We start from the raw sequence: 13,142 nt of genomic DNA, 5'->3' as shown, positions 1-13,142 counted from the left end.
GATTTTTTTAACTATAAGTTTTAAAAGTTTTATAACACAAAGCATGAAATTATTTCACTTGATATGTGTTCTAGTGATTTACATGTGAAGACCATGAACAAAATTATTACTGCAAGTTGTTCAGTGAAAAATGCACCAATTGATTATTGAATTGGAAGTTAATAGAGATATTGGTTCTAGATCTAACTTTTCCTTTTACTAGCAGAAAGTCTGAGCTTTACTTTCTTTAATTATTAAGACAGTTACATCTGCCCATAATACATCTGTGATGATTATATGAGGTAAAATTTGTGACAATACTATGTAAAAATAAAGTTTTTATATACATTTAAGGCATTAGTGCTTCATTTTAACACATAAACTTTTGTTTTAAGCTATAAAAATTGTAAAGTAGATCTAATTTTGAATTATTTAATAAAATGTTGAGTGAAAACAGGAAGAGAAGATGAGAGAAATTAAAGTCCCATTACCCATGTAATGGATACCATTTATTTAATTCTTGCATCATAAGTGCTCCTGTTTTTCAGATGCTGAAGCCAAGGGCCACAACCATTGGGTAACTTGCGGAAAGTCCCCCATAGCTAGTAACTGGCAGGGCTGAGATTGGAATCCATGTCATTCTAGTCCCAGAACTCCTTTCTGCCTCATCATTCTGTGACCCTCTCTGAAATCCCTATATCAATACAAGTTTCCTATGTAATTTTGTTTTAAAATGTTGTATTTTGTGTTATGTGTAATAGATTAAACTGTCGTAGAGAAACAAGATGATACTAGCTAGCGCCTAAACCTTTTTTCTCTTATTATAGCCCCCAGAGAAAGAGGGTGGATTACCTCGTCATGTTGGTAATAAAACTGAATGTGCCTTGTTGGGATTTCTTTTGGATTTAAAACGGGATTATCAGGATGTTAGAAATGAAATACCAGAAGAATCACTGTACAAAGTCTACACCTTCAATTCTGTTAGGAAGTCCATGAGTACTGTCCTGAAAAATTCTGATGGAAGTTTTCGAATATTCAGCAAGGGTGCATCCGAGATAATTCTGAAAAAGTAAGAGTAAAGTGCTGAGATGAATAAATTGCTAACTATAGTTGCTTTATGAAATACCTATTGTGTTGTTGTTATTGCTGTGTGTGTGTGTGTGTGTGTATGTGTGTGTGTGCGCGTGAGCATTTGATGGCATCTCAGAGCTTTTAGCATACTTTAATGGTATCTCGATATTAGCTCATGGTATTCTGCCATTTTTATACTCCAGTTTCTTTTATTTCTTAGTGTTTTGCTACAGGGGAAGTAAGTCCATTACATTCATTTATATCCAGTCTGGTAGGTTTAGTAAAGTAAATCTTAATACATGTTTTTAAACATGTTGATATCATTGTTGTATAAGATCATGAAAAATATGACTCCTATAAAGAAAAACTGAAGTTTTTATATTCAACCCTGCCTTGTAGACAGTAGACTCAAAAATGTGATGAATGAATTATAGATTAGTTTTTAAAATAGCAAAGCATTAAAAGTAGGTCTTGAGAATTCTCTTTTTATATCAAAGTGAGGTTTTATCCAATTATGCTGCTGTAGTGTCATATTTAAGTATCTCCTATCATTTTGAATGGTAATCTTTCTCTTTTACTATCCTTATACAGACAGGTAGCTTCAATTTTAATATTAAATGTTTATAATTTCTCCAATGTTTGTGTGTTATCACAAGTATTGAAATTATTTTGGTTAATTACAGTAGAGAACTTTTAAAAAATTAAGAGCAATTTTGGAAATATAGAACTCATTTGAAATTATAACATTTAGAATACTGTACTTCTAATTTTCTTTTAAATGGGTTATAATATGTGTTATTTTAATGAATACTTGACAGATTATGGTCTACTAGGCTTAAGGGACAAGTATAAAAATTAATGATAAGGTGTGTAAAATTTTAAGATGAAAGATGCTTCATCCTTCATATTTTCTCCTATGAAGGATGAAGCATTTGAGATAGGTTTTGGTATGAAATGAGTGCATCAAGGTGAAAGGAAGCCATGTCTGAGGAAGGCGGTGGGTATGCAGGCTGTGTGCAGTGGAATAGCAAGTGTAGAATTTAGCTGAGCAGACATGGGCTGTTGTGGCACACAGGCCACCTAGAGCTGTCTTCTCCCTTCCCAGTAAGCTTGGTTATCAGATTTCAGTGTGAAGTTTAGGAAATTTGCATCCATAGCTTGCAGGGTAGGTAGTAGATGGAAGGTGCAGACAGGGCATATTTTTAAAATCAAGAAACTATCAGGCTTTGATGCTTTCCTGGAACTCACTAGCTTTGGGATTTTAGGCAAATTTTTTCCTTAGCTTTGATTTCCTCTGCTGAAAATGAGGGTGAAAACTACCAACTCTATAACAGTAAAAAAAACAATGCATTTAAACATAGCATGAAGTCTGATATATAATAAGTATACAGTAACATCCAAGTGATATTTACATTTCATTGTAGAGGCTCTTAAACATTAGGCTGAGCAATTAAAACTTAAGTAGGGTCAGATAATGTGACTGAAGTATTTTTTTTTTTTTCATCAGATAGTGGGATGATCAAAGCTGTAGTTTAAGATAATTTCTACATCAGGAAATAAAATGGGTTGGGGAGGAGGGAAGGGTATAGAGACAGATATCAAAGGCTATTATAAATAACTCTAGTTCAAGGTAAGAGCCAGAAGTCACTAACAAGAGGAAGAGAAAGAAGAAGCACCATTCAAAAGACAGTTCAGAGGATAAATATGTAGCACTTTCGAAGCGATATCTATATATAGATAAGGAAAACGTATTCAGGTGAGATTTTAGATTTATAGCAGCTCTTCAAATAACATTGTTTCATTCAACATCATTTGTTATATCAATGATGAGATGCCATAGGAATTTAATCTTGGTTTGTATCAATTAGCCTGTGGTAAAATTGGTTTCCTTATACATTATTTCACTTCAAGTCACAGAAGCTGTTGATGATGTTGGTTTAGAACTTCATGTACATTAAAACCATGGGGTATTCTTGATGTCTGTTAAATGGGCAGTGAGGAGGCAGCTTTTAGTCTCCCATGCAGTAAGATTAAAGTACAGGTACAACTTCTGAGTGGTACTCTTCAGCAGTGATGGAGAGCTTTGGAAAACAACACGGAAAATGTAGATTTTGGAGTCACCTGCCTAGAAGCAGGAGGAGGTAGCATCACAAGGGAGAAGAGCATAGAGAGGCTGTGTGAAAATAAACTAATTAGGGAAGTCCACAGTGTAACTTTTATTTACCACATAATTAAAAGGTTGTGGCTAGTGTCACTGACAATAAAACTATTGTGGCATCATTTCTCTCATTCAAATAGAATGCTTATTTTAAGGTGATGAAACAAGGTCTCAGGTAAAGGATTGATTGAACTTGGCTTTTTACTTTAAAAAAAGAAAATATTTGTTAATTTTGTGTTAATTCATTATTAATGTCTAACTCTGTACCCAAATGGGTACCGTAAGTGCGTAGTTTATTCTTTTCTGCTGCTCGGGGTTTTTTGTGAAATTTAAAACCTTTGCATTTCTAAAAGAGGATTAGGTAATATCTAGAGTAACTGATAAAGTGGAGAGCTATCAATGGAAAGCTATAAAAATTGTAACTTTTATAAAGGGGAGAGTGAAAAGTGAATATGATTTAAGTCTGTAAAAATAAAACATAATGGAATTCTCTAAATCCAGCTATCATATCCCATAATTTCTAGCCCTTCCAGTTCACTTAAATGCCATTCATAATTATTTCTGTTGATTATTTATGTTTGGATTCAACATTTCCTTTTAGGTGTTTCAAAATCTTGAGTGCTAATGGTGAGGCAAAAGTATTCAGACCAAGGGACCGTGATGATATTATAAAAACTGTGATTGAACCGATGGCATCAGAAGGCTTGAGAACCATATGTCTTGCATTCAGAGATTTCCCAGCAGGAGAACCAGAACCAGACTGGGATAATGAAAATGACATTGTCACCGGCCTTACATGCATTGCTGTTGTGGGGATTGAAGATCCAGTGAGACCGGAGGTGGTGAAACATTCTGTGTTCTGCATGTGCAGAATCTTTTAACTGTAGAGGACCCAGGCACTAACTATAATCAATTTCCTAGTAAACTTCTCAGTGCGATGATCTTACTTTTTCTCTGTGAATCCAAGATAAGTGAAGTAATAGTGCTTGCTTGTGATGCAATACTGTTTATAGTGTATCTTCTTATTTGTTTGTTTGATATTTATAGTTTAGACAGCTTGTCCTTGAGATGATATGTTTATAGAACTATAACCTAGCATAGTGCCTTCAACTGAGCAGGTTTTTCAGTTTATATTAAAATAAAAAACAGATACCTTTAAGTTGTTTTTAGTCTCTAGACTAGCACTGTGCAGTTGAACTCTGTGATGATAAAAATGTTCTATATATTGTTCTGTACAGTAGCCATATGTGACTGCCGAGTTCTCAAATGTGGCTGATAGAACCGAAAACCTGAATTTTTTATTTTATTTTATATAAATTAAAGCATTTTGCTGTCTACCATATTGGATAGCATGTAACTATAGACTTATCTTTTCTTCCTTTTACCTTTTTTTTTTAAGTTTATTGAGCAACTAGTGTGTTCAGGTACTATACTAGGGAACTAGAAACATAAAAATTTTTGAGATCTGATCTCTGGCCTTAAAGAAGTCACTTTCTGAGTAGGGGGTGGACAAACATATGATAATTATAATTCAAGATGTTAGTACATTGTTAGATATACAGAGAACATGTTACATGAGTGCAGACCATGAGCCCCTAACTTAGTCTAAAAGCATATTTTGAGTTCTTACTGTGTGCCAGATACTGTGCCAAGTGCTTTGCATGCATTATTTCTTTTCTTCACCTGTGTGATTTATTACCACTCTCATTTGACAGACTAAAAAAAAAAAAAAAAAGTTAAGATATGTAAAGGTAACCTTTAAAACATAGAGCTAGTGTATTTAAGTCCTGGCTCTGTCTAAAACATATGCTTAAGAAGACCACTGTGCTATATTAAGCACTGGAGTGGTCAAGTTAAACTTCCTACAGGTTAATTAACTGATCTGCGTCTTAAAGGATGAGGATTATTAAGCTAAACCAGGAGAGAGAGCGGTAAGCACATCCTGAGCAAAGAAGCAATGTGAGTGAAAGCACAGACAGCTTTTTTCACCATGAACTAATTGATTCAACCCTCAGTGTATAGTACCAGCCACTCTTTTTTTTTCCCCCCAGGCACTATTTTAGAACTGGAAATACTGCAGTAACCAGGAAACTTTCAGAGAAGTAAGATAACCAAACAGACAAAATTATAGATATGCCAAGTGAAAAATACATCCTGCGAGACTTGGTCCCTGCCCTCTTCGGCCTCACATTCTGGATGTCCGGGCGGGGAGGGAGCAGTGACATTATAAGACAAATACACATGTGATAAAAGCTATAAAGGGTAAATAAACACAGGGTGATGAAATAAGGTAACAGAGAGGCCACATTAAGAATCTCTGAGGCTATGACCTCTGAGCTGAGGTCTGACGGCTACAAGTGAGGCAGCGTGTAGATCGCTGGAAGAAGAGGATTCCGGCAAATGGGACAAAATATGCAGAGACCTGAACATGAGACAGTATTTATTTCAAAGATGGAAGGAAGGTCAGTGTGGCTGACTGGACAAGAAGGGCCAGATGAGATTATCCCTGGCCTTTCTAGTCAATAAGAGTTCTGAATTTTATTCTAAAATTAAAGAAATTCTGGCTAGGAAGTGATGTGGTTCATGTTAAAATATTATGTAGGGTACTGGGTGAGAAATGAACTGGAAAGAAAGAGGGGTAGAGAAGCAAAGAAGTCAGTAAAGTCATTGCCGAAATTCCAGGCAAGAGATTAGCATAGTTTAGAACCACAGATGTGGCCGGGGAGAAGGAAGAAAGGGTGATTTCAAAAGAAAGCGGGTGGGACCAATAGGAATGAGTAAGGCTGGGTTTGGATATACTGTTTTAACTTTGTTGAGATGTCTGAAACATCAGAATAAATGTCAAGTAGGCATTTGAACCTAGGAGCCTGAAAGTGGTCGAGGCTGAAGCATGCACATTTGAGGTTAAGGGAGATCTCTGAGGAAAGTGTCTAGCTAAAGAGAATTTAAAACTGCCATGTCCCCACAATTAGACATCTTCTAGAAGAGGGGAAATCAGTCTCTCACATAAAAAGAGGGTCTGAGATGGTAGTAAGAGAGTCAGAAGAAGCAGCATATTTAGAGATCAAGATCAATTCAGTGTGGAGTTTAGGAGTTTCGAATGCTTATAAATCACCAATGCTTATAAAACATCGGTGATGAGGGAGAATCATTGATTGACTGTTTCCTGCACACCCCACACTGGGGATCGAGCCCACAAGCCAGGCAGGTGCCCAACTGGGAATCGAACCATGACCTCCTGGTTCATAGGTTGACAGTCTATCACTGAGCCACACCAGTTGGACAAAGTGGATAATTTTTGCCAACCTTTGGTCAGAGGAAAACCATTCAAACTTTTATACATTGACTTATGGCTTAAATCTTATCTAAATATAATATTAAATGAGAATGTCTACAACTTTTGTCCTTTGGAAAATGTATTACTATTGTGTTCTTGGCATTGAGGTAAATGGAGAGTTTTATCTTTTTAAAATATGTAACTGGCACTTTATTTTCTCAGTATTACAAAATCAAATGGGCACTTCTATACTAAAAGAGGGCGTGTAATGTGAAACAGCTTTCTGTTAGTATTCTGCACTATGCAGTTCTCATGTAGAAAATCTGGATTAATTAGCTATCTAGGAGAAATTTACTGCATATGCATAGGTACTTGAACAAGGTACTTAGCCTCTCTTCAGTTTCTTATCTGTAAAAGTGGAGGTGGTTTAAATTTTAACTGGAAGTATTTGGTGGTTAGTGGACAATTAATAAATGTTAGTTTGCCCTTCTTAAATATTATTTGCCACATAGTTTTAACTTGAGACCAGTTTCTTTCTCGTATTAATTATTCCCCTAATCCAAGTGATCTCAGAATAATCCCAGATCACTGAGTGCTTAATTGGACAAATTTGGGTTACATTTTATATATTTCAAATGGGATATTAGGGTATATATGACATATATACAGTAGACCAGTGTTTTTAAAATCAAGTACTGGTTTATTTTTTTAATAATCTGGGCAATCTCTGTCCTTTCACTCACCTCTGGGTCACCAGTATCCAGCATACTTGTACTGCCTGAATTTCAGTAAATATTTTTTTTTAAATATATTTTATTGATTTTTTACAGAGAGGAAGAGAGAGAGATAGAGAGCTAGAAACGTCAATGAGAGAGAAACATCGACCAGCTGCCTCTTGCACACCCCCCACCAGGGATGTGCCCGCAACCAACATTCATGCCCTTGACCAGAATCGAACCTGGGACCTTTCAGTCCGCAGACCGATGCTCTACCACTGAGCCAAACCAGTTTCGGCTGGATTTCAGTAAATATTAAAAGTGGATGTAAATGATGTTTCCAATGATTTGAATGACTTAGAGTTGACAGAATGGAGGGATATACTTTTATATTGTAAATCCTAAAACTTAGAGATTCACTTATGTTGCGAGCAATTAAATTACACATGTTTTAAGACATAATGATACCCTGACTAGGATATGCTCCTCCTTGAAAATTACTCAAGGGTGAATGTTTCATAAAGATGTTGAATTCAGTAGTTCAACAAATACTGTGCTCCTCTTACATGCCAGGCACTTAGTTGTTAAATGAACAAAAGGCATTGTACTGGGCAATGGTGATCCAAGCATGAGAAACTAAGGGTTCAAAAACTTAGGTAAACAAATAACTCTAGTATGATGTAATGAAGTCTGTATGATATAGTTCTGTCTGAGTAGGCCATGAAAGCTCCCAGAGATATCACACTTAAACTATATTTACAATATAAGTCAAACAGCTTATAGGCAAAATTAAGCCTTTATTCATGTGTGTGTTTAAAACATTAAATATTGAGAGAGCACACACAAGTCTGGGTTTTTGCTTTTTCTTGAAAGTGTAGGTTCTGTCAACATTGGGTACTCCTTTCCCCATGGTAAAAGTAGACTAGCGCTGAGTAGCTTTTATTGGGTATTCATCTTAAGAGTTTGTCACTTTCAGAGTGTTTTCCTTTTTATGTTAACCTCTGTTATGTTAGCCTTCTTTTGCACTTGCATTTCCAACCTGTGCTCTGGTAGGATCAGCATGCATTTTTTGGTTAGAGAAGAGCATGAAATTGCAGAAATAGGCACATAGATAATATGTAGACCAGTCATCTATCAAGTTATATATAATAGAGAAATATTTTACGTAAAATTAGAAAAGTATTCTGAGGCTCAAGTGTAGAACTGTTATGCTGAGAACATTATGGTTTTTAATACAACAGTAGGGGAATCAAATATTTCTAAGAAAGTGGATTAGAAAAAGAACTCTTCCGTCAAGTATGTCAGATGTTTTAAAGGAGTAACAAACATAAAGACAGGGATATGACTTAAAAAGCTGGTGCAATAGCTCAAGCAGCAAGTAGTGGGGACAAGATAAAATCTATAGCCCTTCAAGGTATATAAGGTAAGAAAGAGATAGAAGAGGTCCGATGACCCTTAGGCCTCTGTTAGATAATAGGTATAGAAAACAAAATTAGGACACCCAAAGTTTGATACTCACTTTTCTTTTGAAATTATGAATCCAGCTCTCAAAATGAGATGGAAAGATAGAGACTTGAAAGTTTCTAGCACACAGATGGCTGTTGAAGGTGTGAGAACAGGTGAGCTACCCATAATTCTAAAGAACCCTAACATTTACTCTGGTGTTGTATGTATGGACAATAAAACCAGGAAGGTAGGAAGCCATCCAGAGAATTGCCTAATGGTTGCCAGGGAGAAAGGTGCTTTTAAAAGCCTTTAGTAAATAAATAATGCAAGCAGGTTAAATTGACTGCAACTGAAAATGAAGCCTGAGCTAGGACTGGCAGTAGAAGAGGAAAGAAGAGATTATTGGGAATAATTCAAGACATACTGAATATTGAAATGAATTAAGGTTGTCATTTATGGGACTTTGAGGTAATGCATATTTGTTCAGTGGGGATTTTTCTCTCTGGGAATACTGACTGCGTTTTGTAATATGGATTTATTTTTTCCATGTAAACCAGGTACCAGATGCAATAAAAAAATGTCAGAGGGCTGGAATTACTGTGCGGATGGTCACTGGTGATAATATTAATACTGCTCGGGCTATTGCCAGCAAATGTGGTATTTTACACCCTGGGGAAGATTTCCTATGTATAGAAGGTAAAGATTTCAACAGAAGAATACGAAATGAAAAAGGAGAGGTACGAGTTTTGATTTTTTTTAAGTGTTTTTAATGTATTAGAAATTTCATTCAACAAATGCATATTAAGTATGCACTGTGTTAGACATTAAGTATGCAGCTGGCACCTCATCAAACAAAACACAAGCATGTTAGGAAATAAAAGGTACAAATTTGTGAGCATTTAATATTTTTCTTAAGTTTAGGCCAATTTCAGAAATACAGTATTTGTAAGCAAGTGACTCATAGGAGATGAGTTTTGAAAGGTTGATATGAAATATATCTTAGGGGTCCCCAAATTCTCTGAACTTTCCTTGTTAACTTAAGGAGCTTCTATTTTCATAGGCAGTGGGGAGATTTTAAAAATTTGATCTTATATATATGGCACTACTTCTTAAACTTGAGTATACGTCAGAGTTACTCGGAAGCCTTTCAAAAAAATGTTGATAGGCAGGCCCCACACCAGAGTACTTAATAAGATAAATATTTGGGGCCTTCCTCAAGCATTTGCATTTCTAACAAGTTCCCAGGAATTGCTGGTGCTGCTAATCTGTTAACCACACTTTGAGAACCACTCATATGTATTGTAGATCACTAATTTGAGATTATGAAACTAGATTTGGGCTTATTTTAACATTGACAAAATTTATAGATTGAGCAAGAGCGGATAGACAAGATTTGGCCAAAACTTCGAGTACTTGCAAGATCATCTCCTACTGACAAACATACACTGGTTAAAGGTAAGTAGATCTTATTTCAGTTTCCTGAAATAGAAATAAATCATGGAATATTGGGTTGAATCATGAATATCATCTTTCACAATAAAATCTAAATATGTTTCCTTTTTGACACCTTAAGTAAAGGTGTTAATCTTCAGTGATTAAAACAGGATATTGCTCCTAATGGAACCTTTGTTTCTGGAGTTGTTCCTCACCCAGACTCTCGGCAGTTTCCATTCCTTATGTTTGCTTAGTTATTTATTTTTAACCTTGAGTCTGTAAAATTGACTCCTCCGGATATTCTGCAGAATCACCTTTTTAATTAAAAGGAATTTTTTACAGCCCAAATATTTACTTTTATTTATTTTAGGTATAATTGACAGCACAGTCGCAGACCAGCGTCAGGTTGTAGCAGTAACTGGTGATGGTACGAATGATGGTCCGGCACTGAAAAAAGCTGATGTTGGATTTGCAATGGTAGGAGCTTACCTAATCAGGTGTAATTTACTGGCTGAGTTTTCTTTGTTTGTTTTGCTGTTTTTTTTTTACTAAATGTCAATTGATTTTACATATTGTCTCTCAAGAATATTGTGAAGAATATTTTATAGCCTAAATTGACTTAGAAATATAATTAGTTTATACGCTCATGCAGTGAAATCTGAGTAATTGACTGTTCAAGTTAGGTCTCCTTCCATCGCCATATATTCCCCCCTTTACCCTTTTCTACCTTCCCCCACTTATATATGAACTTAAAATGTTCAATTGACAAAATATATCTCATGGTTTTCATTTTGTTTCATTTGAAGTTTTAAAAATAAAACTTGCAAGTGCTTATATAAAAATAGGAGAGTAATTGTCACTTTATCTACACTAATAAAATAGAAAGATGCAAATTAACCGCACCTTAATGACTCCCACCACCCAAACAGGAGTGTGTATGCAAATTAGCCCAACAAAGATGATGGGTTAATTTGCATACAGAGTTGCCAAGCAGCCAGGGGCAGGGTGGGATACAGACGTTCTGCACCGCCCCAGCAGCTCCGGGCCTCTGGGCAGTGTGGGAAGGCGTAAAGGCAGCTCCAGCCGGAGCGAAGGCAGTGCCAGCAACCAGGGAAAGGAAGGCCCATTCTTACACGAATCTTCATGCATCGGGCCTCTAGTATTTAATATATGTAATCTTTTTTGAATTTTCTTTCTTTGCTTTTTTATTAAATCTTTATTATTGTAAGTATTACATATGTCCCCTTTTTTCCCCATTGATCCCTTCTAACCTGCCCTTACCCCCCACCCAGGCCTCCACCACCCTATTGTCTGTTATGCATATATGCACACAAGTTCTTTGGTTGGTTGCAGTCTTTGTTGATAGGAAGCCCCCTACCCCCGCCCAAGTTCTCAGTTTAGATTTGATTATTTAAAGCACTGGATTATTATTTTGTACTGGTGCTTTGGTGCTTATAGCCATAGTACTGGTAAAGCATATGCATCATTAAATATGTAGCATATGTGTCATTAAATACATATGCTACATAAATGTTTAATGATTGAAATTAAGTTGTTACATCTTTGAATCTATTTCTCTCAGGTTTTAGTATTGAAATGAATCTTTGCACTCTCAGTGCCATAGAAAATTTAACTATTTTAATTTAGTTTTATTTTATTTTTGGACAATACAGGTCCATAATAATAATTCTCAAATCCAAAAATCTGAAAACTGACTCGTTTTCCTAAATTTGCATCGGACTCATTTCACTACAACACTTTATCCTGACCTGATGTGAGAATGCTCGTGTCTTAGGAATATTCGTAGCCATTGTAGAGAAATTAATATGTTTTGTGGGGTGCTGACACCGTCTGGGAGAATTTGTGATAGAAGTTATGAGCCTCATTATCTTTTTGATATATAAGAGGCTGAATTTTGAAATACAGTTTAGCCCCAAAGGTTTCAGATAAGAGAATATTTGTGTATACCAGTTTTATTTGGATAATTTGTCCTCCTGGTGTTTTGAGGCTAAACCACACCATGGTGGCAGCCTTCGAACAGGAGTGAGCATGGTGGAATATGGATACATTCTGTCTGAGAATGCATTGTTAGGCCATTTTGTCATTGTGTGAACATCATAGAGGGCACCTACACAGACCTAGATGGCATAGCCTACTACACAACGAGGCTGGATGGTATAGCCTATTGCTCCCAGGCTACAAACCTGTACAGCAGTTACTATTCAAAACAACACGAGATTAAATTAAGAACACGAGAAAATTATGTAGTCTAGTGGCATGGCCAACAGGGAGATGGATAAGGCTGCTGAGTAACATGATATATGTTTTATAGCAAAGGTTTTTTTTGTAAGTAGAAACAGTATACTCTAAAATAACTATAAAATGTCTGTTTTAATAAATACAAAGAGCAGTAACACAACCATTATCATTATAGAGTATTCTGTATTATATGTAAATGTATGTGCTAGCCTTTTATACAACTGACCCCACAGACTTGTTTACACCAGCATCACCAATGTGTGAGTAACGTGTGCATATGACATTACAGCAGCTACAATGTCACAAGGCAATCGAAATTTTTCAGCGTCCTTATAATTTTTGGGGACCACCATATGTGGTCATTGCCCAAAACACTTCTATGCAGCTCATGACTGTGGTTTTAACATCCATAGAACAGGGTTTGGTGTGGAGGAAATGGGATGTGAAACAGAGGATTGACTGGGGGCCCCCCCTGATGAGGACCTTGAAATAGAAAGATAAGGAATTTGTTCTTTCCTAGGCAACATCTGATGGAGTAAAATTAGTTTAGAAACACACTAAATTGTATGTTAGCATACAGTTCACAGAAGCTCATAAAAAAGCTGTTCATCTTTTTTTGTTTGATGAAAAGTTTCCCAAAAATTTTTATGGAACTAATTTTTCTTAGTTTATTTTTCAATTACAGTTGACATTACAATATTAGTTTCAGGTGTACAACATAGTGATTAGACATTTATATACCTTTCAAAGTGATCTCACCCTCCCCACATAAGTCTTCCAGTACCATCTGACTTGTACATGG

The 13,142-nt window shown here is 35.9% G+C and overlaps 1 protein-coding gene across 11 annotated transcripts in view; it reads left to right on the top strand.

Annotated features, from left to right (window-relative positions):
- The window catches only part of ATP2B1 (ATPase plasma membrane Ca2+ transporting 1), a 135,462-nt gene that overhangs the window by 99,854 nt on the left and 22,466 nt on the right, over positions 1-13,142 (top strand). For all 11 annotated transcript variants that reach the window (XM_036458671.2, XM_036458675.2, XM_036458670.2 and 8 more), the window contains 5 exons: positions 807-1,048; positions 3,810-4,047; positions 9,205-9,384; positions 10,015-10,102; positions 10,452-10,558. In XM_036458671.2, the coding sequence (XP_036314564.1) occupies positions 807-1,048; positions 3,810-4,047; positions 9,205-9,384; positions 10,015-10,102; positions 10,452-10,558 (855 nt within the window). The remainder of the gene's footprint in view (positions 1-806; positions 1,049-3,809; positions 4,048-9,204; positions 9,385-10,014; positions 10,103-10,451; positions 10,559-13,142) is intronic.

Source organism: Pipistrellus kuhlii, unplaced genomic scaffold (assembly GCF_014108245.1).
Source record: "Pipistrellus kuhlii isolate mPipKuh1 unplaced genomic scaffold, mPipKuh1.p scaffold_m20_p_3, whole genome shotgun sequence".
Taxonomy (NCBI): domain Eukaryota; kingdom Metazoa; phylum Chordata; class Mammalia; order Chiroptera; family Vespertilionidae; genus Pipistrellus; species Pipistrellus kuhlii.
This window is presented reverse-complemented; position numbering and strand designations above follow the sequence as displayed.